At 23.8% G+C, this 25071-nt stretch overlaps 5 protein-coding genes across 13 annotated transcripts in view; 3 read left to right on the forward strand and 2 right to left on the reverse strand.

Moving 5' to 3' along the window:
• LOC108003154 (putative sodium-dependent multivitamin transporter) overlaps positions 1 to 1484 on the reverse strand; it is a 5464-nt gene extending 3980 nt beyond the window's left edge. Inside the window, exons 1-2 of the mRNA XM_017065292.3 lie at positions 1399 to 1484; positions 224 to 369 (exon numbers count right to left, since the gene is read on the reverse strand). Of these exons, the coding sequence (XP_016920781.1) occupies positions 224 to 364 (141 nt within the window). The 5' untranslated portion in view covers positions 365 to 369; positions 1399 to 1484. The remainder of the gene's footprint in view (positions 1 to 223; positions 370 to 1398) is intronic.
• Positions 1 to 4080, forward strand: part of LOC108003195 (tRNA-dihydrouridine(47) synthase [NAD(P)(+)]-like) — a 27162-nt gene extending 23082 nt beyond the window's left edge. For 2 of the 5 annotated variants that reach the window (XM_062077991.1, XM_062077992.1), the window contains exons 2-7: positions 1371 to 1501; positions 1573 to 1611; positions 1873 to 3142; positions 3234 to 3601; positions 3671 to 3799; positions 3907 to 4080. In XM_062077991.1, the coding sequence (XP_061933975.1) occupies positions 1485 to 1501; positions 1573 to 1611; positions 1873 to 3142; positions 3234 to 3601; positions 3671 to 3799; positions 3907 to 3979 (1896 nt within the window). In that variant the 5' untranslated portion in view covers positions 1371 to 1484 and the 3' untranslated portion in view covers positions 3980 to 4080. Of the gene's footprint in view, positions 1 to 282; positions 424 to 1370; positions 1612 to 1872; positions 3143 to 3233; positions 3602 to 3670; positions 3800 to 3906 lie in introns of those variants that run through there. The other 3 variants (XM_062077990.1, XM_017065327.3, XM_062077989.1) reach the window with 3 other exon arrangements.
• LOC108003283 (uncharacterized) lies at positions 4058 to 12688 on the reverse strand. The gene is made up of 4 exons (XM_017065450.3): positions 11868 to 12688; positions 4955 to 5173; positions 4740 to 4889; positions 4058 to 4463 (listed from the first exon to the last, which is right to left on the reverse strand). Exons 1-4 carry the CDS (start codon positions 11892 to 11894, stop codon positions 4296 to 4298), a joined length of 564 nt encoding a protein of 187 aa, XP_016920939.2. The 5' UTR covers positions 11895 to 12688; the 3' UTR covers positions 4058 to 4295.
• Positions 4398 to 19736, forward strand: LOC108002842 (serine/threonine-protein kinase OSR1). Of its 5 annotated transcripts, none has more exons than XM_062077995.1 (14): positions 4398 to 4537; positions 4611 to 4688; positions 6430 to 6986; positions 7590 to 7677; positions 10897 to 11025; positions 13349 to 13686; positions 14565 to 14677; positions 15065 to 15315; positions 15760 to 15932; positions 16326 to 16563; positions 16634 to 16748; positions 16822 to 17078; positions 17410 to 17596; positions 17666 to 19736. In XM_062077995.1, the coding sequence occupies exons 5-14, from the start codon at positions 10910 to 10912 to the stop codon at positions 17741 to 17743; spliced, it is 1866 nt and encodes a 621-aa protein (XP_061933979.1). In that variant the 5' UTR covers positions 4398 to 4537; positions 4611 to 4688; positions 6430 to 6986; positions 7590 to 7677; positions 10897 to 10909; the 3' UTR covers positions 17744 to 19736. The 5 variants fall into 5 exon arrangements, with proteins under 5 accessions (XP_061933979.1, XP_061933977.1, XP_061933978.1 ...); XM_062077993.1 differs by lacking the exon at positions 7590 to 7677 and having other exon boundaries at positions 6430 to 6503; positions 6594 to 6986; XM_062077994.1 differs by lacking the exon at positions 7590 to 7677 and having other exon boundaries at positions 15760 to 15925; positions 16328 to 16563.
• Positions 19737 to 20624: 888 nt separating this feature from the next.
• LOC108002932 (transmembrane protein 26) lies at positions 20625 to 24966 on the forward strand. Its single transcript, XM_062078018.1, has 6 exons — positions 20625 to 21827; positions 22660 to 22837; positions 22946 to 23353; positions 23666 to 24021; positions 24102 to 24434; positions 24831 to 24966. Exons 1-6 carry the CDS (start codon positions 21634 to 21636, stop codon positions 24865 to 24867), a joined length of 1506 nt encoding a protein of 501 aa, XP_061934002.1. The 5' UTR covers positions 20625 to 21633; the 3' UTR covers positions 24868 to 24966.
• The last annotated feature ends 105 nt before the right edge of the window (positions 24967 to 25071 follow it).

Consider the following 25071-nt stretch of genomic DNA (forward strand, 5'->3'; position numbering starts at 1 on the left):
ATAGTTAGACAATATTCAACATTTAATACTATTCGTTTGGTTGTGTAATTACCGGAACATCTTATCAATCGTCCAAGTCTTATGATTCTACTTTATGAATAATTTAAATCATAGTTTTTAATTATATTGAAAATCTTTCAAATAATAATTTACGCTTTTATGAAAAATAGTGAAGTATTAATACAATAATGATGAAAAAAAAAACGTTAACGAAAATACTTACCAGGAGCGTGGCAACGTCGTCCACCGATATAACGAATAAAAATGTTTTGCCACACGGATCAATCTTGATCCGTGTCGCAGTTCTGACCTTCTTTAATTGTCGATAGTGGATTTCAATGCGTTCTTTCGAAAAAATAGTCATATAAACTATTTAAAGAGAACACGTGGGAAACATGAGCAAGCGTAAACAATAGTATAAGGGTAAGCAACATATAGATATCAGAATTATAAAGAATATTTTTATATTATTTTGAAATTTTGATATTACAATTATTTAGAAATTATTTATAAGATAATAAATAATAAAATTTATTACTATTTTATTGAAATTCTTTATTGAAAATTTTTTTTTATTAAATTTTCTTAATAAATAGATTTTTGTATTAAAGATCTATTAAAAAATCATATCTTGACAAAAAAAATTACATGTGAATATCTATAGCAATGTCTTGTGAATATCTGTAATAAATCTAAAAATTTAATAATATAGATATGAAATTTATTTATAGATAATACTGAGAATATTTTTAATAATAAAAAAAATTGTACGTTTTCTTTTATTTTAAATATGTATTAAATATGTATTAAAAGAATTTAAAAATTATATCTATATTGAGAATCACTGTTTTTCCATTTTTTGAATTATTAGATTCATATAACAGAGCAAAGGTAACTCTTATTTAAATAATTAATGCTTTTAAAAACAAATGTATTTGTTTAATAATATTAGTCATTTTATTTATTTATTTATATATTTTTTAATAATAATTATAGCAATAATTGAACAAAATTCATTTCGTATAATATTTAAAAATTTTCAATATAATGATTATTTATATTTATGTTATGTAAAAATTATATAATATGTAATTGATATTTCACTAATAAAAACTATTATTTTCAAAATAGATATTCAATAGTCATGAATTGGATAGAATAATGAAATTTTAATAAATATAAGTATTAATTTTTAAAAGTTGATTTTAATAATTTAATAAAAGTTATTTTGATATTAATTCTAATAGTTAATTGATAATAAAATCAAATATAAAGAATAAATAAAAATTGATTGAATAGAAGCATTTATAATAAAAATATGTCAAATTTCCAACATTAAGAAAGTTTATGAAAAAATGTTTTAAATGCAGGTGCTGCAATTATTTAAAATGAAAGTACCTTCGTAATGGCTGACTAACAAATGCTTATTTCACTGATTTGTTTAATTGTCAACTCATGGAGATTTTTATCTCGATTACTGATTGATGATCGAGCTCTCGCAGTAAGTAATCGATTATTTGAAATGGCGGATTATAATGATAAATGTACAGAAGATTGTTCATTTGATTTTAGTGAGGATAAACAAAAAGGTGTATGTTTAATTAAAGAAGAGTAAGTAAACATTATTATTTTTATTTAAATTTTTTAGTTTTTTAAAAAATTATTGTAATTTATTATAACCTATTGGTTAACCTCAATTTATATAAACCGCGTGTTTTATATAAACCGTATTCTGTCATTTATAAGCATTTAAATTGAATTATAGTATGAAATTGAATTATTTTTTCTTCTAAATAAAAGTATTATAATTTTATTTTTTGAAAAAATTATTTTTAATATTATAATTAAATATTAATTTTAAAAATATTTCAGATTTATTATAGAAGATCATATAAGACTTCTAAGTGAAAAATGTTTAACTGAAACTGATAAACAAAAAGTTTTAAATAATACAACTAATATAAATGATGATACTTCTTTATCAGATGAACCTCCAACCAAAAAGTTTAAAAATGATGATAAAAAAGAAAAACTTAGAGGACAAAATAAAGCAAGACCACCTCCATTTAAGACACAGCGTGAATTAAATCTTTGTCCATGGATAGCAGATCAAGCAGTAGATGAACCTGAAAAGAAATGTGATAATAAACGGTGCATATTTTTACATGATAGAATTGAATATTTAAAAATTAAACCAGATGATATTTCAGATGAATGTCATCTTTTTAAGCTCAGTGGCAGATGCCTATGGGGTACTACTTGTAGAATGGGTTCTAAACATTTAACAAAAGATGGTTTAAATATTATTGACAAGGAAAAAGAGAAAGAATTTAAAAAAAAACCTCCATTTACAAAAAATCATTTAAATAAAGATATTCAAATTCTATTAAGAAAACATAAATATAATTTCTATAAAGCTGAAAAAATTGTTAAAATAAATGAACATTCTAGAAAAAAATCAGGAACAGAAAGTGTTAAACAAATTGAAGGATCTTCAAATAAAAATAAGTTAAATATGAAGGACAATTTAATGTTAAATGTTTCCATTAATGAAACTAAAAATGAAATTTCTAAAAATCAAAATACAGAAAAAAGAATTGGTCCTATTGAAGATTACGATTTAATAAAATGTAGAAACTCTGAAAAAAAAACAATTGATTGGAAAAATAAGATATTTTTAAGTCCTTTAACAACAGTAGGCAATTTACCATTTAGAAGAATCTGTAAAGAATATGGAGCAGATATAACTTGTGGAGAAATGGCTTTGGCACCAAGAATATTGAAAGGAGCCCATGAAGAATGGGCATTGGTGAAAAGACATGAATCTGAAGATATTTTTGGTATACAATTATGTGGAAATAATCCAGGAGTATTAACAAGATGTGCACAATTGCTAAATGAACAAATTGATGTAGATTTTATTGATTTGAATTTAGGTTGTCCTATAGATTTAATTTACAGACAAGGAGGAGGCAGTGGTATGCTGAATCGATTAAATGTTCTAGAAACTGTTGTAAAATCTGTTAATCAAGTTATGAATATACCTTTAACTGTAAAAACTAGGACAGGTGTATATATAGACAAACCTATTGCACATACTTTGATGCCAAAATTTCGTGATTGGGGTGTGTCCATGATTACTGTGAGTAAGTTAAGTGTATTTTGAATTGTTATCATAAAATTATAACTAATTATTCTAAAAAATATTTATTATTAATAACAAATGAATATAGGTACATGGAAGATCTCGTGAACAGAGGTATACTAAATTGGCTGATTGGGATTATATAGAAAAGTGCGCAAAAACAGCATATCCTATTCCAGTTTATGGAAATGGAGATATTTTATCTTTCGATGATTATCAAAGAATTCAAGATACATACAATTCCATTTATGGTGTTACTATAGGCCGTGGTGCACTAATAAAGCCATGGATATTCACAGAAATAAAAGAAAAAAAATTGATTGATATATCAAGTACAGAAAGATTTGAAATCTTAAAAAAATATTCTAAATATGGTCTTGAACATTGGGGTTCAGATACCCGTGGTGTTGAAACAACAAGAAGATTTATGTTGGAATGGATATCTTTTTTACATAGGTAACTTTGAGATACTATAATTAATTATTACATATTAAATATTAAATTGTATTTTTAATTATATTCCAGGTATATTCCTGTTGGAATATTAGAAAGACCGCCGCAAAGAATAAATGAGAGACCTCCATTTTATAAAGGCCGCGATGACATGGAAACATTAATGGCCAGTTCGAACTGTGCAGATTGGATTAAATTATCGTAAATATATTTTCATTCATCATCATATTTAATATTATACTATAATATATATATATATACTGTAATATATTATATAATTTTTTTTTTAACTTATATGTTATTTTCAGAGAAATGTTATTAGGAAAAGTACCCAAAGGATTTCATTTCTTACCAAAACACAAAGCAAATTCATGGAAATAATATGTCACGTAAACAAAATAATTTTATATTATAATATTCCTTTCCTTATTTTAATAAATATTCATCGCACGGAATAAATTTTAGGTGAAAAAAATGAAAAATTTTCTTTATTTTTTTAAGCATTTAACCATATAAACAAAAATAAATAACTTTGATGAACAGATAATATAAATTATAATTTTATATAATATGCATAATAATTTTTTTAATAATTGCTTTAGCAAATGATTGATCAATTAAATAATGGTAAAAAAATTGATATTTTCACTCTTTAATCGTTAACTTTTCTGCTTCATCTATAATTTCAAAATAGAGATTAATAATGATCAGTTATATCTCCGAGAACAGAAACTGGCCACATGCAATCACAACCACTGGCAATCTGTTTGACGAAAGGTTCCCAACATTCGTTATCCCATCGCCGTCTTACCAATAATAGCGTTTTACTTCTTTGCACGCAATGAAAACCACTATGCACGCATTTCTGAAATAAATATATGCTATTTAATGAAGAAAATCTCCAACACTTATACATAATCTTTCAAATTTGGCAAAAAGGTTAGCAAATAATTAATATATTTTAAAATATTTTATTCGTATGATATATGAATATATGAATAATTTTTTCCAGGTTCAAAAATCATTTGAAGGGCTAAATTAATTATACTACAGTATTCTACCAAATGAAATCTTCTATTCTAGATTTTAGGTAATTTTTCTTAAATTATCGAAAATCAATTTTCTTATTTTTTTTATCTACCTGTTTTGATAGATTTACAGCACGTCGCAAATTATCTAACAAATTATAACTTTTACAGTAGATTTCATGATAATAGGGCGGTTGATACTCGTATTCAGAATCATCTAGTTGCACTTTTTTTGTTATAGTTTCACATAGACTATGGTACTCCTATAGGCAAAATATAGAATATTAGATTTCGTTTATTTTTCTTTGTTAAATATAATATAACTGACAGGTAACAAATTTCTGTTGTTTCGGTTAAGAGAACGTTGATGATTCTGCTTATTTTTAATAAAATCTTCTTCAAGAAGATAAGGTGTATCTTGTATTAAAGGAAAATGTAATTGGGGATATAAATGAATAATATCCACTGGTTTTAATTCTTGAGAACTTCTATTACACTTCTTGCAGACGTCGTAACAATCTTGCGCCATCACAGTTAAACCTGCGAACTATAAAGTTCTTAAATTATAAAAATAATTGAATTATTTACATATTTTTTTATAATTAATTAACAATTTTTCAATTTTTATTAATTTTTCTTCTATTATTTTATTCAGTAAAGAATACAAAAATAAAATATAAGAATTGCATAATGATAGAATTAGTTATAAATATAATATTGGAATAATAGTAATTTTTAACAATTTAAAAAATGTTTTGAGATTTAAATCATATCTGCTAGAATGTGAGCCATCAATAATCGACGATCGTTCTGGCGTTTTGTCAGTTACATTATTAAACAACTGATTCATTCTACTTCCATTCCCACTTGACAGAACCCTCCGCATACGATTTATGCTTTATCAAGTTTGATGGGTCTCTAATGCTGACTCCGACAATGCTTGAATTTTAACGATGACGTAATATAACGTCACGAAATATCATAAAAAATTTATGGTATTATTATTTTTATTTTAATTATATTTAATTTTATAGATCAATATTCGATCAAAAAAAATTCTTATTTAAAAAAATGCATATTGTCATTACATAAAAATAACTTTTAAAATATATATTTCTTAAAATTTATATTAAATTATTTACGCAAAATAGTTGAAATATATTAAATCAGTTCAATGAAAATCATTAATTAAAATTTAAAAGGGATTAAACGAGCTAGTCTCGTGATCAATTGGATAGTGATGTCAGAAATCAACGTGACGTGTTGATGAATCTTTGAAGACGATGATACTCTCGCGAAAAACAGAGTATGAACCGGTCAGCAAGGTCGATTGTGATTGAGCTGATGTGCTTCGTGTTATACGATATAAATTGATCTTCCTCGTGCCGATCTCCGTAAAGTACTGCTTTTAAATTGACAATAAAATAATACTCATTTAACAAAAATAGAAGAAAAAATTTGGAGATAAGAGATCCATCAAATATTTCGATAAATTAATATTAAATGCAAACTTAATTGTAAAATGTTAAAAAATAATTGTAAAATATTAAGTTAATTTCTTCTATAAAGAATTTTTTCATTGTACGATCATAAATAGAAAATATTTTAAATACTATATCAAATTTTCTTTCGTTTTTGTAATTAACATTAATTTTTTCTCTAAAGATTTTCAAAACGAAAACAGCAAAAGAAATCCATTCTTGAACATTTTATAATTATTTCTTCTTTTCATATAATATTTTTTATATTTTAATAAGATTCATCATCGAATAACTAAAATTAAAATTAAATTAACACTTTCAGGAAGGGGCCAGGGGCGATTGTCAGCACGAACCGCTATTAAGCATATACTCCACGCGGTAGTATATCGGTGTGTGGTAAGTACTTATCCAATTGACAGTGCCCCCGTCTGACATAGTTCAGTCGTCGACGAACTTAGGATGATCTGACTGCGTTTCTACCAACAGTGATGTTTTTGCGATTCTATTCTTCTGATGAATTGCGTTCTTCCACTGTGTGCTTCTTATAATCATATAAATACCATCAAAAATAAATAGTGAAGGGAAGATTGAAATATTGATATAAAAAATCGACATGATGATTCCTGTAAATGTGTCCAGCGACACTGTGTTTTGGTTTACTGGTCTAGTGAGAACAAATAACGCGGTCAAGGTTGATCGTTGTCAGTGAACTAATTCCTTTTCTGGCTATCAATAGACGAGCTGAAAAATCGATTGATCTGATAACTTTCTTTTGGAATAAACACATATTCAATGTGAGGAGAAATGCGAGTAAACAAATGCAATTGACATGGCAGCCGACTTGTACGCGAATGGATCCGTGAAGTCAACGTCCGACAGGTGAGATATAAGTAGATAAGAAATAATTTGAGATAAGATTGTTACTATTTCTTATATACTTTGATGTTTGATGCTTGATTAATGATGAGGATCGACTGAAAATAAAAAAATTTGTATTTATAATTTATTTATAATTTCATATTAGCAATTATTATCAGTAATAATATAGAAAATTTGATATTAATGAAATTATTTTATTTTATGTTCAATGTTAAATAGTTAGTTAGAAGATTATGAATTACAAAAATTTTTATTAAATTATTATTAAATTAGATATTTATTTATGATCTATGATTCTTTAATTCTTTGCACTTGAAATGACAATTCTTTGGCATGGTATATGTTTTTTAGCAATATAGCTTTGATACGAATATTTAATTTCGACAATATGGAATACCGATTAAACATTAAACATGAATATTTTTATATTTTCATATTTTCTTATATTATATATTATCAAGTAAACATGTTCATTTCTAAAGATTTTATAATTCATAATAATTATTGCATTTTTTAACTAATTATGAAATCTAACTATAGAGATATGAAAATTATATAGCATGAAAATAAATACTTTCTTAAATAAATATAAATATTTTTCAGAAATATTGGATAAAAAAAATATTGGATATATAAATTGGATAAGAAGAAAACAAAATTAACAAAATTAAAAAAAGTGAGAATATCAAATGTAAGTTTGAAAAAAATTTAAAGTTTTTAATTTAATAATATTTTTTTAATTTAATGTAATTCTAAATATATTATTTATAAAATGAACATATTAAATAAGTATTATTTATATATATATAAATTAATTTATAAATTAATAGTAAACTCTAAATTCTATTTTTATTCTTACTTATTTTAAGGTTGTACATATAAATTATGTAATTATTAGAAAATAATATTAAATATTTTAAATATATCTAATAAAATTCTATGAATAAATAAATTAAAATAGAAATAATACGTGAAATGAATTAGAACATGAATATTAGTATATAAAATGAATTAGATCGAATGAGATAAATTAACATTATAGAATTCTATGAAATGAGTTTATGAAATATTACATTAGAATTCGTAGAATTACAAATTAAAAAGAAGAATATTTAATAAAAATTGCTAATTCAAGCGAGATCGAATCTCGATTATTTGATTTTGGGGTGATTCGTATAAGAATGTGATTTGCTGATTTTTTACGTCAATTTTCATGACAATGAAACGATTTAATAGCTGTTACTGCTGTCTTGAGTTAATAACCAATTGATCCTCGACCTCCTGACCAAAGGTTCATTGATGGACGTCGTTAGACAAAACTTAAATAGTTCTTTACTCGAAATTCTAAATTTCTATTCTAAAAAATAAAAATAAAATTTCTATTTTAAATGTTAGTAATCAAATTTGAAATTTAAATTAATCAGATATTTTTATAAAATTGAAAATACATTATTAAAAATTGAATCTATAGAAAATGAATAAAGGAAAGAATTATCCAATTTAAAGTCATTGTTGATAAGTACACATAATAATGGATCTCAATGCAAAGTCGTTTCATATAGTAAAAATTAATTCTGTATCGGTTTTTAAATTTTTATTATTTTATTAAATACATTGATCTTTATTGATTGAGGCGAGGAATAATATATATTAAAAATTATTAATTTTCGAATATCAAAAATTTTTTAACAAAAAAATATGTTACAAAAATTTTTTATTTTTTTATCGATTTCATATTTCATTTTCTTTTTTTTTTTTTTTTTTTTCCTTTTTTTCCCAATTCGAAGAGTTAAATATATTTCCATGAAATATACATATTCCAAGTATTCAGGCATGTTCATGTACTATCAATTATGAAATGAAATACCATAGAATAAATGTTCACGTAACTGCTGTCAAAGAAAAAATTAAACACAAACATGTGCTCTCTTTAATAATATTGACAACGATCGGCAAGTGTTAACCTGTTACAAACAGTTTTTACCGGATATGTCTTGTGGACAGTAGATATTTCATTTTCTGGAATTTTACAAAATGTATTAATGTAATTTATATTTATTAATAATCATTATATTATCAATTTTAAATCTTCATGGTTGAATTATCATAAAGTAAGAATCAAAGTCATCAATTTGTGAATTTAAAATTGTTTTTTCAAATCAAAAAAAAAAATCAATATTATTATAAATTAGATAAAAAGTAATATAAAGTAATAATTATTTTTAGTTAAGAAATTTAACAATTTGTTGGACATTGAAAAATTACAAGAAATAAAGCGACCAGTTAGCGCGTAATTTAGAACACGAAATTCTGAACGGGACGCGGCTCGTAAACGAGAACGATTAGCAGAGAAGAGACTATTAGACTCGTTAATTTAGGAAATCAATTAGATTCTTCGTTCCAGTCAGCTTAAACCCAACAAGAATTTCATCGAAAGTTTATGCGATGTGTTTATTGTCATTTTAATACATTATTTGTTCCATATTAATAATTTAGAAGCCGCAAATAATCTAATCATACTATTTTTTTTTATTCTTTAAAATTGGAATCTTTGTATTTTCATGCCATCAACCATTATAATTTAATCAATTAAAATTGTTTAATTATTATTGTAATATATATTCAAAAATAATATATAATTCTTGAATTAATATATTCTTAATATATTCTTAGAGAAATCTTTTTTTTTTAATTGTTGCAAAATATTTAAAAAATAAAAATCACCGTCTCGGAAGAATGTATATAATAAGGTCAGTGAATACTTTAATACTTTTGTTAACACTTTGTTTAATAACAATTGTTTTTTTTTGTCTAATGAAGGTTTTCATTACTAGAGGAATTGATAGGAGATTATATTTCATTTAATACAAAGAACTTGTATATGACTATGTTAAGGTAGAATGCATACGGGTTCCTTGTGTTTAAAGAGACAATTAGATCATACTGGTGAGACATTTTCACGAGGATAGATTTAAACCTTAATTAACAAATTGCGAATGACGTGTTCAACATCCAAATAAATAGCTAATTATAAATTTATTTTTTAAAAACATAAAACTCGATATATTATATAATATTCTCTAGTTTCCATTTTTTTTATTTTAATTATTTTTTTGCTCAAGCATGATGAAAATTTTTGATATTAGTTAAAAATGTTAAAAAAAATTCTAAGATACATGGGCTGAAAACATCCAAAGATCCATTCGCTATTAGATTATTTTTAGGTAGTAAGATAGGGACTACCCCTTGATGCTGGCTAAAAATAGCTGTTACCGCCAATCCAACTCCAATTATTCCATTTAGGTATTTAGGTGACAATCGACTGACCGCCAATTTAGAAATATTCCACACGCTGGCAGTCCGGAGATCTCAGGCTGCATTGTAGATGAATAATATGTTGGCAGGATAGAAAAAACTGTATTTATATTCCATCGCAATAACAAAAGGAAAGATGCAAAATTGAAAATTATCAAAATAATAACATTAAAATTTAATAATATTAAAATATAACTAATTCTCTATAAAATATTATAGAAAACATTGAAATAATAATACTCCAATTGAAAAAAGAACGTCTAATTAATTTATTAAGAATCGACATATAATTTATGATTTTTTTCCTGTTTTATTTAATTAACTTATATTCATAAAATATTTAAATTCTTTTGATAAAAATTATACTTCAGCCAAAAAAATTTCATCATTATGAAATAAAAATATATAAATTTCGAATTAATCTAAGATTTAAAAATTCTTTGAATTTCAAATCATGTATAAGTTTATTTATATTTTAATATTTCATTAATCAAACCATTTTTCTACTTGTTATTAACAAATTTATTGGATATAAATGTAAGCGCGCCTAAAATATGTAACCAATCTGACAGACATGTTTGTTCTTTGTGCGCAGAATTGCGGGCAACATGAGGCAACATAAGACGGGCACGCTTGGCGCCGCGGCGCCTATATCTACAGAGGAGGAACGATTGAAATTTCAAGACAACAGGTTCTTGACGACATTAGTTCTTGGTAGAAATAGGTAAGTGCATCATTGTTCTTATTTTACTCGTTTTTGTAATTCAGAATTTCATCGATTCTCTTTCCACCAATTCATTTCAATTATTGGTCTTAGAAGATTTGTTTTAAATTACTTTACAAATTTAAAAGATTTGATCGTTATTTTATCGATAGTAATGAATTGTTGCGCGCGTCACATGATCGATTTTATCGAAAAATAATCTAGGGACTTTTAATATTAGCAGAAATTATAAAAATTGAAATTGAAAATTTAAATTTTTATTTGTTTCAGAAAATTAACATACTTGAAATTATAATAATTATTATTAATTGTAAAATAAAATATAAATTATGATTTTTTACCAAATAATTTTCACATTTTGAAAAATAATTATCATTTCCGTTTATAAATGGACAATTTGAATTGTGAGTTAATTATGATAACCATTTTATTTGCTTTTTAAAATTCTTCACGGCTTCTACATAAATTTAAATTGCAAATATTAAATTTAATTCTGTGTGATATATTATATATTAACAAGTATATTTAACATCTTTTTAAACGAGTTATTACGAATTGGCATAAATATGGAGACATACTAATAGTTTGATGTAAACAAAGTAAGTTTTCTTAATGACGTAGTAGTACATCCATAATAATTGAAGTGTTTAAAAACTACCGATATATAGACGATGCAGATATGTGTATGAAACATACAAATATTTTTCAATATAATTGTTATTTCTATTTTTAAATCTGCTGATATTTTAAAATTAATTTTTCATATTTTTTAATATGAATTTTTAAATTTGAAATAAAATTTTTTTATCAAATTTCAAATAAACATTCTTGTAAATGCTTACCATTGCGATATATCCTAGTCGATACATAGCAGCCAAATGATATTTTAATCAGTTTTCCGTTTTACAAAAAGTCACCTTTATCAGAAACTGTGAATCAGATTACTGTTCTGCCTACTTTCATTTGGCTCTTTTATATCTTGCACAGGATTTGAACGCATTAGGTCATGTGTCATTTGAAAATTAAAGGTCATTTTCAATAGATCTTTTTGCAAATACAGAAATTCAATATCTCAACATCATGTTTGATTACCAATCGTTTAATTAAATTTTTTAATCATATGAATTGATTCTTTTCGATATTGACATTGATAACATGAACGATACATTCGATATAGTTATATTTTTTTCTGTTTCTTTAATTTATTCTTTAATTTTTCTTTCCTCTCTTTTTTTCTTTTCTTTTATTTTCTGTTCTTATAAATTCTTTTATTATACTTCTATGGCTGTTTCCCGTTTTTTTTAACCCTCTTGCTTATCTTTTTTTTCTATCTTTTTTAACACGCTTCTCGATATACGCGCGAATGACACTTCAATTACTAATCATGGAGAGCATGCCATCGACAGAGTTTATGTGGGACTTGGACAGACGGACCAGGATTAACCTTAATATCGCGGTCACGTATCACGCGATTCTTGTTCTCTCTTTCCGAAAAAAATATTTTGAATTGTTGACCGACAGTAGTGACGAATCCTGCACGCCAGACTGCACTGCTTATGTTGGATAAACCGTAATCCTCGGTTACTCGATACTTATGTGTGAGTAAATCTCAATAAAAATGTTCAAAGAAGATTAAAGAGCTCATAAGATTTAACTTTTTTCCCGATAATAACATTAATTCAATTTCATCCATGTAACATCCTATTCAAAATAGAATAGGATAAGAATAATATTTAAATTTCCCTCCATTTTGTATTTTATATAAAATTTCTTTTAAATAGTAAATATTATATTATATGTATTTCTAATAATAATTCTATAGTGTGAATTTAAATTATTTTATATTCTTTATAGTAAAATTTTAATTTAATAAGTTTATTTAAATAATGTAGATGAAAATAGTGAAAGTACTGGAAAGAAAGTTTCTTTGAAGACATTAAATTGTTCTAAATTAGAATTTATTACTCAAGTGGTTGATTTCTCTAAGAAAGACCAATCGACTTAATGAATCAGATTGGGACTTGCGTAGGTTGCGTCGACATTTTATCGACGCATTTATTTTGACAAAATTATATGTAATTGAGACCTAATAAACACATTGTCATGGCCTCCTTAATATTACGGTTCTAATTCGTGCATTGTTTGCAAAAACAACTCTTTAAACAAATTTTTTAATCTTTTTTTTTTTATTTCAAATTTTATTTCATATTAAATATATGATTTAATATTTTAGAAATGATATTGTTATACCTTATAGAAAATGTTATCTTACAAATGTTTATTTTCTATTATATTATTTTTGAAAAATCAAATATTTCTGTAGAAAAATTTCACCAGAGATTCTACCTTCCTGTTCACCGGGGATATTCCGACAAAAATCATTCCGCGCTTCAACTCCGCCGAAAAACGCGAACATACCTGCGGCAAATAATCATCAACGCGCAAGCGTCGATACAAGAGGTCCACGTGAACCTAAAACACCTAATAGTGGCACACGTTTAAAGAGCGGTGTGTTGCTACTTGCGCGGGGCGCCCGAAATACCAGCAAGCACGCACGTTTTGGTACAGCACTGGCGAACAAAATGGCGTCCTCGAGCTCCACCACGGTTGTGCAGGGCTGGCCGAACACCAAGGACGACTATGAGCTGAAAGAGGTTATTGGTGAGTAATCATTACTTCTCTATATCCCTCATCGTCTATAATGTCGAAAATTCCTATAGGTTTTGTTAGACTGAAGATGCCTTTTGTGATATATGATAACCGGGCCTTGATGAATAGTTGATTCTGTTTCTTGATTTTATTCAAGAAAATTTTTTAGTTCACTAAATGAAACATAAAAGTGTAGAATTGTAGAATAAAATGTATTGAAAAATTAATGATTTCACGATCGTAAATGATGAGCTTCAAATTGACGCATTGTCCTCGTCCGCGTTTACGCGATTGTCTCTGTCGTACTTAGATTACTTTCTCACTCGCTCTCAGTTAAGGCACGTATACCGGTGTCCGATACGTCCTAACCTAGTTAACTTACTCGAATCCAGTAATTCTTATTGCATACAAAATACGTACAAAAATATTTGGAACGAATTTACAAATTCTTATAAAATCAAAAGTACTACAAGTAGAAAAATAGAATGATATAATAATTTACATTATAGTTATTAAGATTGAAATATTTTATTCTAAATATTTAAAATAATTAAGTATTATATTTTAATATATTTTTAAATATTTTGGTCAATATAAATAAAATTACAAATCAAAATTTTAAAAAATAATTCATAAATGATATAATATTATTATTTTTTTTTAAATTTTATATTTTATAATTTCGTTTTAATATTTTTTAATAAAAAAAATTTAATGTCAAAATATTTATTTTTTTATGGAAAAATTTAAGAAAAATTACTAACATAAAATTATAAATGTTTTGAAAAATTAATTAAAAATGTATATGTAAATGTATATAATATTACATATTTTATATATATATATATATATATATATATATATATATATGTATATATTGTTTATTGTAGGCGTAGGTGCCACTGCTGTAGTACATGCAGCATTTTGCATTCCACGGCAAGAAAAATGTGCGATCAAAAGAATAAACTTAGAAAAATGGAACACAAGCATGGACGAACTTTTGGTAATTTTAATTTTTTTTTTAAATGTTATATACATATAAATTATTTATATATAATATAATTATATAATATATAATATATATATAAATTACTTAATAATATATATTGAATTATAAGCATTATAAAGCAAAACCTTGATTGTTGGCAATTTATTATTATTTTTTAACTAAAAATTAATTTATACTTATATTAATTTACTGTTTGAAGATATTAAATCGTTATTATTGAAAAATGGCTATAATTTTAATAACTATTTGAAAATATATCGACATATATTTATATAATATATACATATAAAAATTATAACGATTACACACAATTTAAAAAAAATTTTAAATATTTTTATTTAATTATTTAATTATCTAAAAAAAAATTTCTTTTATAAACAGAAAGAAATACAGGCAATGTCCTCCTGCAATCACGAAAATGTAGTCACGTATTATACGTCATTTGTCGTAAAAGAGGAACTTTGGCTTGTTCTGAGGTTGTTAGAGGGTGGATCTCTATTGGATATTATCAAACATAAAACGAGAACTACAAATTGTAAACATGGAGTATTTGATGAAGCTACAATAGCGACAGTCCTACGAGAAGTGCTTAAAGGCCTCGAATATTTTCACAGTAATGGGCAAATACATAGGTATTTTATTTTATTTTTTGTATTTATAATATAAGTAATATAAGTATAAGTATAAGTATAAATATAATATACTAATTTTATTTTTATAATAATAAAAAAATAATTTTTAAAAAAAATTAATTTGTAATATTTAAATTAGAAACAAATTTAATTTTTTTTTATACTTTTTTTTCTTAAATTTTAGATTTTTTTTTATTTTTTTTTTTTTTTTGATAGTATTTTTAAATTTTTTTAATTTTATTTATATATCAATATTAATATATTTTTATTTATATTTTTATATATATTTATTTAAAGAAATTTTTTAATTAATTTCATTTTGTATTTAATCGAATCAGAAAATGTTATCAAAATATCCGATAATTTTTTTTGATAAAATGCAAAGTGAATATATTTGATTCTTTGATAATGCATAGACAAATTTTAATAACAGAATAATATTAGGGACATAAAAGCCGGTAATATCCTACTAGGAGAAGATGGCACTGTCCAGATAGCTGATTTTGGTGTTAGTGCTTGGTTAGCAACTGGTCGAGATTTGAGCAGACAAAAAGTTAGACATACATTTGTGGGCACACCTTGTTGGATGGCACCTGAGGTCATGGAGCAGGTGAGAGAGGAAAGTAACATTACGACTTCTTAGCCTGCATTTTTGATGTTTATATTTATGCTTTTTTGTTTAGAATAGACAAAATTATTTATTTTAAAGAAATTGATACTTTGATATTATATTTTGTTTCATAACATTTTTTTGTTTTTTTTAAGAGGGTTCTAGTTTGAAGAATTTAAATATTTTTACATTTTTTTATATTTTCTTGAGCATGTTAATCATGTAACAGATATTTGTTAATATTCACAAATTTATTAATATTCACAACTTTCTTTTATTTCTTACTATTACTAAAATAAGAAGCATGTTACTAATAAACAGCATGATTAATCTTGTTTTTGATATTTTGTTTCACAGCATATACATTGTAAAATCAATTATGATATGCAAATAATTTTACAGGACCATGGTTATGATTTCAAAGCAGATATTTGGTCACTTGGCATTACAGCCATTGAAATGGCTAGTGGCACTGCTCCATATCATAAGTATCCACCAATGAAAGTACTCATGTTGACTTTACAAAATGATCCGCCAACTTTAGATACTGCTGCCGATGATAAAGATCAATATAAAGCTTATGGCAAAACATTCCGAAAAATGATCGTCGATTGTTTGCAAAAAGATCCAACAAAAAGGTTTTTTTTTGAAATTTTTTTAAAATTTTAAAAAATCATTTACATTAAATATTAAAAATAATATTTACAGACCAACAGCAACGGAATTGTTGAAACATCCATTTTTCAAGAAAGCAAAAGATAAAAAATATTTACAACAGACTTTGGTAGCTTGTGGTCCTAGTCTTGAAACTCGAGTGCAAAAGGTGTATTTTTTTAACTATATTATTTTATTAACTATATTTTTATTTATATTAATATTTTATGTAATTATTTTAGGCTTCGAAAAGACAACCTGGCACATCGGGACGTTTGCACAGAACAGTTACAGGAGAATGGGTTTGGTCTTCAGAAGAAGAAGATAGTGTGTCTAGTGGTGATGAAAGCAAAGAGGCTTTGCCAGTTAATACAATTGAAAATGTATCCACTAGTGAAGAAGAGGAGGAAGAATTCTTTGGACGATTGAAATCAGTACAAAGCCATATTGCTATGCAGCATGAACCAAGTATTCCTATAAATTTGGTGTTAAGATTACGGTACATTTTATTTTAATATTTATTGATTCTATTTTATTTTTGTTTAATATTAAATGCTAAATTTTAATAATTCTTAAAAAATTTTAGAATATAAAATCATTGTCTTATAATTTTCTATTTTTTTCCCAATTATTACATTTATTACAATTTACAATAATTTATTCTTATTGCAGACGTCCTGAAACCCATTTTTCCCTTATGGATAAATTCGAGTATGTTCCATCTCCTAATCCTTTATAACTATTACATATTTTTTTTTACAAAAACTTTACTTTTCTTTTGTATAAAAAATTTCATATTAAATAGACAATTTTTTTTTTATTTTATTTAGTAACCATAAGCGAGAACTTAACGATATTAGATTTGAATTTGCTGTTGGAGTGGATTCTGCCGAAGGAATCGCAGCAGAATTAGTTGGTGCAGGATTGGTTGATGGCAAAGATATTGTTGTGATAGCAGCGAATTTGCAAAAACTCATAGACAGTGCCGGCCAGTTACGAACAGTAACGTTTTCATTGGTAAATTTTAATTTAAAATTTTTTTAAAATTATATTTGAATAGATTAATTATAAATTATATTATTTCAGAATTCTGGTCATGCACCCAATGAAGTACCAGATGACAAAGCATTAATAGGATTTGCTCAAATTTCCATCACTGATTAAAACAACATATAGAAATTTTTGAAGTTTTGCAGAACATTATTATTAGGAATCAGTTCAAAGAATGGAAAGTATCAAAAGCTGATCGATTCTTTCGAACTCTGGAAATAATTTTTAAAAAATTAATAATTCAAACAATAAACTATTGGTTTTTATTGGTTTTTCTTTTTCACAGCTTTTGTTACTTTCACTTTATCAGAGTTCTTACATAAAGCAAAGAATACAGAACATAGATATTGAATAGAATTCATTTATGAATGAACTGCTTGAATGCATATTCAAAGCTGCCTACAGATAAGAGTTTTTGAAAAAAAAATCGTTTGAAGATTTTTGCTGCTGAATAGAAAATAGAATCGTTATAAAAGATATTAATAGACAAGAAAACTGTCTGAAATTAATCAGAGTTATTTGTAAACTCTGTCAGTTATTCAATTCTCTTATAAGAATGGCAAAAATCCAATTTCGTAATGGCTTAAGTTTCACTTGCTCTAATCATTAATGACTGTAGTTTCATAAATTTACATATATCATTCATATTATTGCATTAATTCCTGTAAATATTAATAGTCGATCAATTCTTTAACTTAGATTTATTTGACTCTTACAAATAAATAAAACAGAATTTCAAATAATTAAGCAAATAAGTAAACTGTTAAAAGGTGCTTAAAAACACATCTGACTTATTTATTTGAAATATCAGATAAATGTTTTTTTTAGTTTTTGAAAATATGCGTCATGTTTGAATGCATATTATGTACTAAAAACAAAAAAAAAGCAGTCATATCTTTTCCTGTATGATATGAAAGATAGAAATCATTAGCGTATTTCTTTATGCTTCACGTTACACGATCACGTAGAACACGCGAAAGTACTAAAGGAACGTGTTTTGTACTTAATTAAATAGAATTAATAATAGTGGATTTATTATTTTGTGGCTTCATTAGAGGCAAATAAGAAAAAAAGTTATAATTCATTTATTTCTAATGATGATTTTTAAAAAATGATTACACATAAATATGTACGGATGGATTAAAAAATGATCTATATTAATCTTTTGAAATTTTATTTTGAATCAAATTTGATTTAATAGATACTACTATAAATTAAAAAAATTTTTTTAGTAATTTATATACAAAAAAAAATATTGTATATTTCGGTATATTAATTCAATTAAAATTTTTATGTTTTTTGTCTAGCAAATTACATAAACATATTTAATTATAAAATGTTGCATTTTTATTGTTTAAAACGAATTATTAAATTAAAATTACTTATTCAGTTTTATTTCAAAAACTGTCCGATATTAAAAAAAATAAATTCTAAAGGTAAAATAGGTTGCATTGAAATCATAATTAACGAACATAATTAGAATGATTTAGAAACGATTAATTATATATATGTTTTAAAAAAAAAAGTGAAATATGTGTGAATTATAAAATGCAAACAAATTATAATAATTAATTTGTTTTAAAATAATATGGTTTTGATTTTCGGTTTATATAAAAACCCTTAATAAAATTGATAACGAAATAAATATTTTTCGCGATATATAAAAATATCACTGAATATGATGAAAAATGAAATATTTATTGCTTAAAAATAAAGGGTTTTGTAGATAAAGCCTAGAATTATTCTAATAAAAGAATGATACTTTTTAATTGAAATAGAAATTCTTTAATTATTGTAAGAAGCGTATGGTAGATTTTTATAAACTACTTACAAAATACAAATTCCTTTGTATTTCATGAAATTTTGCTTATAAGTAAAATTGTTAATGAAAAAAAAATATTGATGCTTGTTACTTCTATTAAATTGAATTTTCAATAATTAATTAAAAAATTTATTATTAAATGACAAGCAATGCATTTTAATATTATGATTAAGAGATAGTTCTTAAACTATTCTTTATTTTTATAGAACTATTAAAAGAAATTGAATTATTTGTGATAAATCAATAACCAAATTTGAATAAAGTAATGACTAACTTTCAAGTAGATTCATTATACCTTAATTAATACCTCAATTATTACAATACAACATAACATTATTTTGCAATCTATTATTACGTAAAAATTAATAAATTAATTTATTTTTAATAAATTATTTTTTAAAATTTTAAAAAAGTATGTAATTCCATATAAAAAAAAAACAAAGTTCACTATTACAGATATTTATTCTTAGAATATACATTTCATAAAATCAATTAATTTTTATCTAAACATTTTTCATTATTATCCAAAACAAACATGATATTTTAAATTATAAAATTAGATGAATGAATTTTTATATTTCTGAATTCTCTAAAATTAAAATTGTAAAAAACATTCAATAATATAAAAAATAACTGTAAAAAGTAATGCATCTCAAATCAAGTCAAAGTATATCTTTCAAAAATCGTCAAGAGGTGACGTTAATTTTCAACATTTATTCTACTTTATCCTATTTGGAAAAATTATTTTTGATTATAGATATAAGAATAGACCGATCAATTAGAATATTTTTATGATGCAAATTTTCTAGAGTTCTATAACAATTTTTATTACCAAAAACATAGAATACGATGAAATTTATTTATTCTAACAATAATTACGAATCAAGTAAACAGATTTCGAAATAATAAAAATTTGTAAAACATTTTTTATGATTGATTTAGCGAAGTAGTAAGAAACACAGATCCAAATTAGTGAAATTCCTTAAAATTTTTTTAATAATAATTATTGTTGATTAATTAATATTATTATTATATAATATTATGTAATAAATAATATATGATTTTGAAAAGAAAAATTAATGAATTCATAAAAAAAAATGTAAGAATTATTTGTAACAATTGATTATTCAGTATAAAAATTATATTCAATTTAATAACAAGAACTGATAAAGTTAACAAATTTTAAAAATAATTTCTTTAATATTTAACCAAAAATTTATCAAAATTTTGTATTAAAAAAATAATTCAATAGCAGGTTGCACGTGAAATACTTATTTTTTGATATTTACTTGTTATAGTTACTTTTTTTGTTGGTTTTTTTTATTTACTATTAATAATAATTAAAAAATCTCAAAGATATGAATTCATATAATATATATATTTATGAAAAGATGATATTAAATAAAGATATTAAAAAAATTATTTTTAAAATCTTATTAATTAAGTTTATCAACTTTTATAGTTGAATTCAATATAATTCCTACACTTATTATCACAAATGAAATAATTTTTATATCTCTTAACAAAGTTACACACTAAATATAAGATTTTATATCTAGTTTTCTTATATTTAATCTATGTTGTAGCATTCAAGAATTGATTGATATTTTTATTATTTAATTTATTTATTTATTAGTTTCATTAACGATATTCAAAGATGGCACTGACTCTCAAACTTTTCTCAAACTTTTACTTTTATTTCTGTTCTTTTCTTTCTATTTGTTCTTATCTATTCTTGTTCTTAGCGAGTGATTATACATGAGATAGAGAACAATATCTTTTTAAAAAAATTATAATATCTTGATCTTTAATGTAAAATTTATCCATAGATATTAGATTATTAGCTTTAAAATATCTTTCTATGGCTGATGTCTAGGGATATTATTAATTTTTCTTTAAACAAACATATGCTCCTTATAATACTATTTCGATAACGCATGCGCAAGACTATTTGAAATCAAAACCCTCTGGAACCTTTATACTTTTATTTTAGTTCTGATACAGTGAGCTTAAGTTAAACAAGGTTCAAAATATATTCTAAAATAATATTTTTAATTTCTTCTAAAAAAGAAATTCTAAAAAAGAATTCAAAAATATAGTTTTCAAGAAAAAATTTTCAAATTGAATATTTAAAAATTAGTGAAAAATAAATGTTAATCAAATAATTGAATGATTTGTGATAATGGCAAAATTTTTAGCCACAATCAAAGCAATTATTACTCGATTAGTTTTTGCATCTCATGGTTTTATTGCAATTTGGCAAGTAACTACATTTAAAAAGAATTCTTTATTTTGGTATTTGAGCTGCCCAATTCTATTATTGTTTTTTGAAGGAATTTTCACACTTACTATAAAAGAAAATCAAGAATGGAAATGGTAAGTAAAAATTTTATATTTATTAATATAAAATTATTATAAATAATATTTCGATAATTATCTATATATATATAGATATATAACATAGTTTTTAAATGGCAATAATAATTTTTATTAAAAATAATTAAATCGAAAATAAATTTTATTTCAATTATATTAACTAAATAAAATTATTACTTTTATGCTTAAAAATCATATTTTATTTATATTTCTATAAATACTTAAATACATATATATATATAATTTTGAATTATAAATAAGAATAAAAAAAAGTTATTTTTAAAATAAATGTATAAGATGCATTTACATGCAATTTTTTTAGTATATAATAGTCTATGGAATAAAACCAACCTAATTTTCTCTTGGAAGGAAAGGGTGTGTTTTTATGGGTCCGTCTCAATTTGACAGTCGGAAATTGGAGCATTAGTAACAGGAATGAAATGAGACACAATCCACTATACATAAAAAATTATCGATATATAAAAAGAGCCATGTAATAGTGACCTCTTTTTTAGTTGTATTATGTGATTGATCGAATTTATGTTCAATAGAAATTGTATTTTTTACTATTTTTAAAAATGATCAATATAAATTATAAACAAATGAAATAAAAGAGAGAATAGAATAATGCTTAAGATATGAATTTTAAATATTCTATACTATTAACATATATAAAAACATTTGTATAATTTTAATTAATATTCTTTATATTATATTATAAATAATTTATTGTTTATCTTTCTTTTTTATCAATTAAAAAATATTTTAATAATTAAATAAATTTAATAAAATAATTAAATTTAATAAATTTAAAAAAACTTTTATTTTAAAGGTTTTGTCCTTCAGTTTTCTTATATCTAAGCAGTGTTGTTCCTGCAATATGGCTTTTAGAACTAGATAAAGTTGACAGAAGATTAAAAACATTTGAAACGAATGTGAATAAATCCGAGAATTTGGATTTAACGAATTTGGCTGCTAAAGATTTAAAGCATTTAGAAAAAGCATTAGGTGTAAGTTCAATTTATATTTCGTTTTACAATCAAAATATAAATTCGGACAACAATGTTATAAAAAAATGTTATAAAAAGGAATTAAAAATATTTCAATATGTTATTTAGGTGAACATACATTTACCTAACATAAAAATATCAAAAGAAACTTGGGTAACTCTGATTGAACAATTTCTAATGTTAATTTTAATCATTGGAAGATGGATGTTACCAAAAGGAGATTTAACCAGGGATCAATTGAGTCAATTATTATTAGTGTATATTGGAACAGCGGCAGACATAATTGAATTCTTTGATTCCTTCAAGGAAGATCGCATAGCTCGTGAACCTGTCCTAGTTTATTTAACTTTGGGGATTTGGGCGTGGTCCTTAATGCAATTCACGGTTGTTCTAACGGCTACTAAATCCCGGAAGTCTAGATTGTCATCCGGAAATGCTGTCAAAAGAAGAATACAAACTGAAACTAGTTGCTGTAGCATAGATGTTTGGGGAATTACTTTAAATATGATTTTACAGGTCTGTTTACTTATACAAATTTTCTAAATCATTAAATAAAAAAAAATTATATGGTAAAATTAAAATTTCACAATTTATTATAATAATTTTTTTTTTATTTTAATTAAACTTTAATTTAAAAATTTAGATTCAACGAAATTATTAAATATGTTAAATATCTTATTTGTCTTATTTTATTTGTAAATTTAATGAAAATAAATTTTATGAAAATCATAGTTATGAATAATATATTATGCAATTAAAAATTAATTATATTTATTTAAATAATTTTTAAAAGATTATTTTAAAATATTTTTTTAAAAAATATTACAGGATGGACCATTTCTTGCATTTAGATTAATTTTAATTGTCCATTATCGCATAGTCAGCTATATGAATATTTTCTTCACGTGCAAGAATACTCTAGTGATTCTCTTGCAACTTTATCGACTGTATGTAGTTCAGACGGAAAATAGGAGCAAAAGAAAGAAGAAATCTGAAATATCGAATATCAGTATTATATCGAGAGAGGATATTTATAAAGATGTGAAATACAAAATATCTGAAGAAAAGCGAAGAAAAAAAAGAAAAGACAAAGATATAGAAGCTAATTATATAGAAAGTGAAGAAACAATAGAAGAAACAGATAAATTTGATTCCTCTCCGAGAAATATTAGATCTTCAAAAAAGTACAAATATTAATTTTTTTTATAAAAATTCAATAATTAAAAATAATTATATTTATTATTTAAATCTTAAAATTTTATAGAAAAACGCGCCAAGATACTGGATATTCTACTTCTAGTTCTAGAAATTCTGGAAAGCATGAAAAATCTCAAAGAAATAAAAAAAAAATATCACGCGAAGAAATTGAAATTTTTAGTGATGATGAGAAACAAAAAAGAAAAATTAACAGAAATTTATCGATAAAAGGAAACAAAAAGTATACGGAAAGTATCAAAATGAAATCTAGAAATAATGATTCTAGTAAAAGTTCCAGCAAGAATCAGAAATACAAAGAAGACAGTGAAGAATTAACAACAGAAGAAATAACTGATAAAACAATTAGCGAAGAAAGTGAATCAGAATCAGAAAGAAAAAGGTGAATAAATTAATAAATTATCAAATATAGATAATAAATAAATTAAATAAACTTTTTATATTACATCTTTTGATTGTTTTAGAATTTAATAAAACATAAAAAATTAATTATTAAACAAAAAACATTACGTATACAACATTATGTATATAACTTATCATAGTTAAGAGTCATTATAATAATGAATGATTTATTAATTAACAAATTGAACAAATTTGTATACTAAATAGAAACTCTTATAAAAAAATTTTTTTTTCACTTACATATTTTGTTTTATATGTATCTCTTTCCATATTTGAGTCTCTTCTAAATTTAAGTAAAGAAATTTCTTAGCTAAGTTAAATATTAAATATAAATAATTTTAATAAGATGATTATAGAAACTTATTATTTTTTGTAGGTATATTTATAGAAAACGAAGACAAAACAGAGACTGACAACGATATCTCGGTATAATCACTCTCTTATTTGTCTATTTTGCGATCCTCATTATTTGCATGCTTTTTATACACGCTGGGATCAACAATGGCGTTATATTAATAACAAGACTAAAGAAAATAATCTATACTAATTAATTTCTTTGCACTTTAATTATTTTACAACAAAAATTAAAAAATTTGAATTCTTTTTATAAATATAAT

The sequence above is a fragment of the Apis cerana genome, linkage group LG8, assembly GCF_029169275.1.
Source record: "Apis cerana isolate GH-2021 linkage group LG8, AcerK_1.0, whole genome shotgun sequence".
NCBI classification, from domain to species: Eukaryota; Metazoa; Arthropoda; class Insecta; order Hymenoptera; family Apidae; genus Apis; species Apis cerana.

Excerpts from the sequence above, each read along its gene's own strand:
- LOC108002842 (XM_062077993.1), top strand. The coding sequence starts at position 6,937 with ATGGCAGCCGACTTGTACGCGAATGGATCCGTGAAGTCAACGTCCGAC. Across the intron at positions 6,987-10,896 it reads GTGAAGTCAACGTCCGACAG|AATTGCGGGCAACATGAGGC; the intron begins GTGAGATATAAG and ends CTTTGTGCGCAG. Across the intron at positions 11,026-13,348 it reads TTAGTTCTTGGTAGAAATAG|AAAAATTTCACCAGAGATTC; the intron begins GTAAGTGCATCA and ends ATATTTCTGTAG.
- LOC108003283 (XM_017065450.3), bottom strand. The coding sequence starts at position 11,894 with ATGTATCGACTAGGATATATCGCAATG. Across the intron at positions 5,174-11,867 it reads GACTAGGATATATCGCAATG|TTCGCAGGTTTAACTGTGAT; the intron begins GTAAGCATTTAC and ends AGAACTTTATAG. Across the intron at positions 4,890-4,954 it reads ACAACAGAAATTTGTTACCT|GAGTACCATAGTCTATGTGA; the intron begins GTCAGTTATATT and ends TTTTGCCTATAG.
- LOC108002932 (XM_062078018.1), top strand. The coding sequence starts at position 21,634 with ATGGCAAAATTTTTAGCCACAATCAAAGCAATTATTACTCGATTAGTT. Across the intron at positions 24,022-24,101 it reads AATATTAGATCTTCAAAAAA|AAAAACGCGCCAAGATACTG; the intron begins GTACAAATATTA and ends AAAATTTTATAG. Across the intron at positions 24,435-24,830 it reads TCAGAATCAGAAAGAAAAAG|GTATATTTATAGAAAACGAA; the intron begins GTGAATAAATTA and ends TATTTTTTGTAG.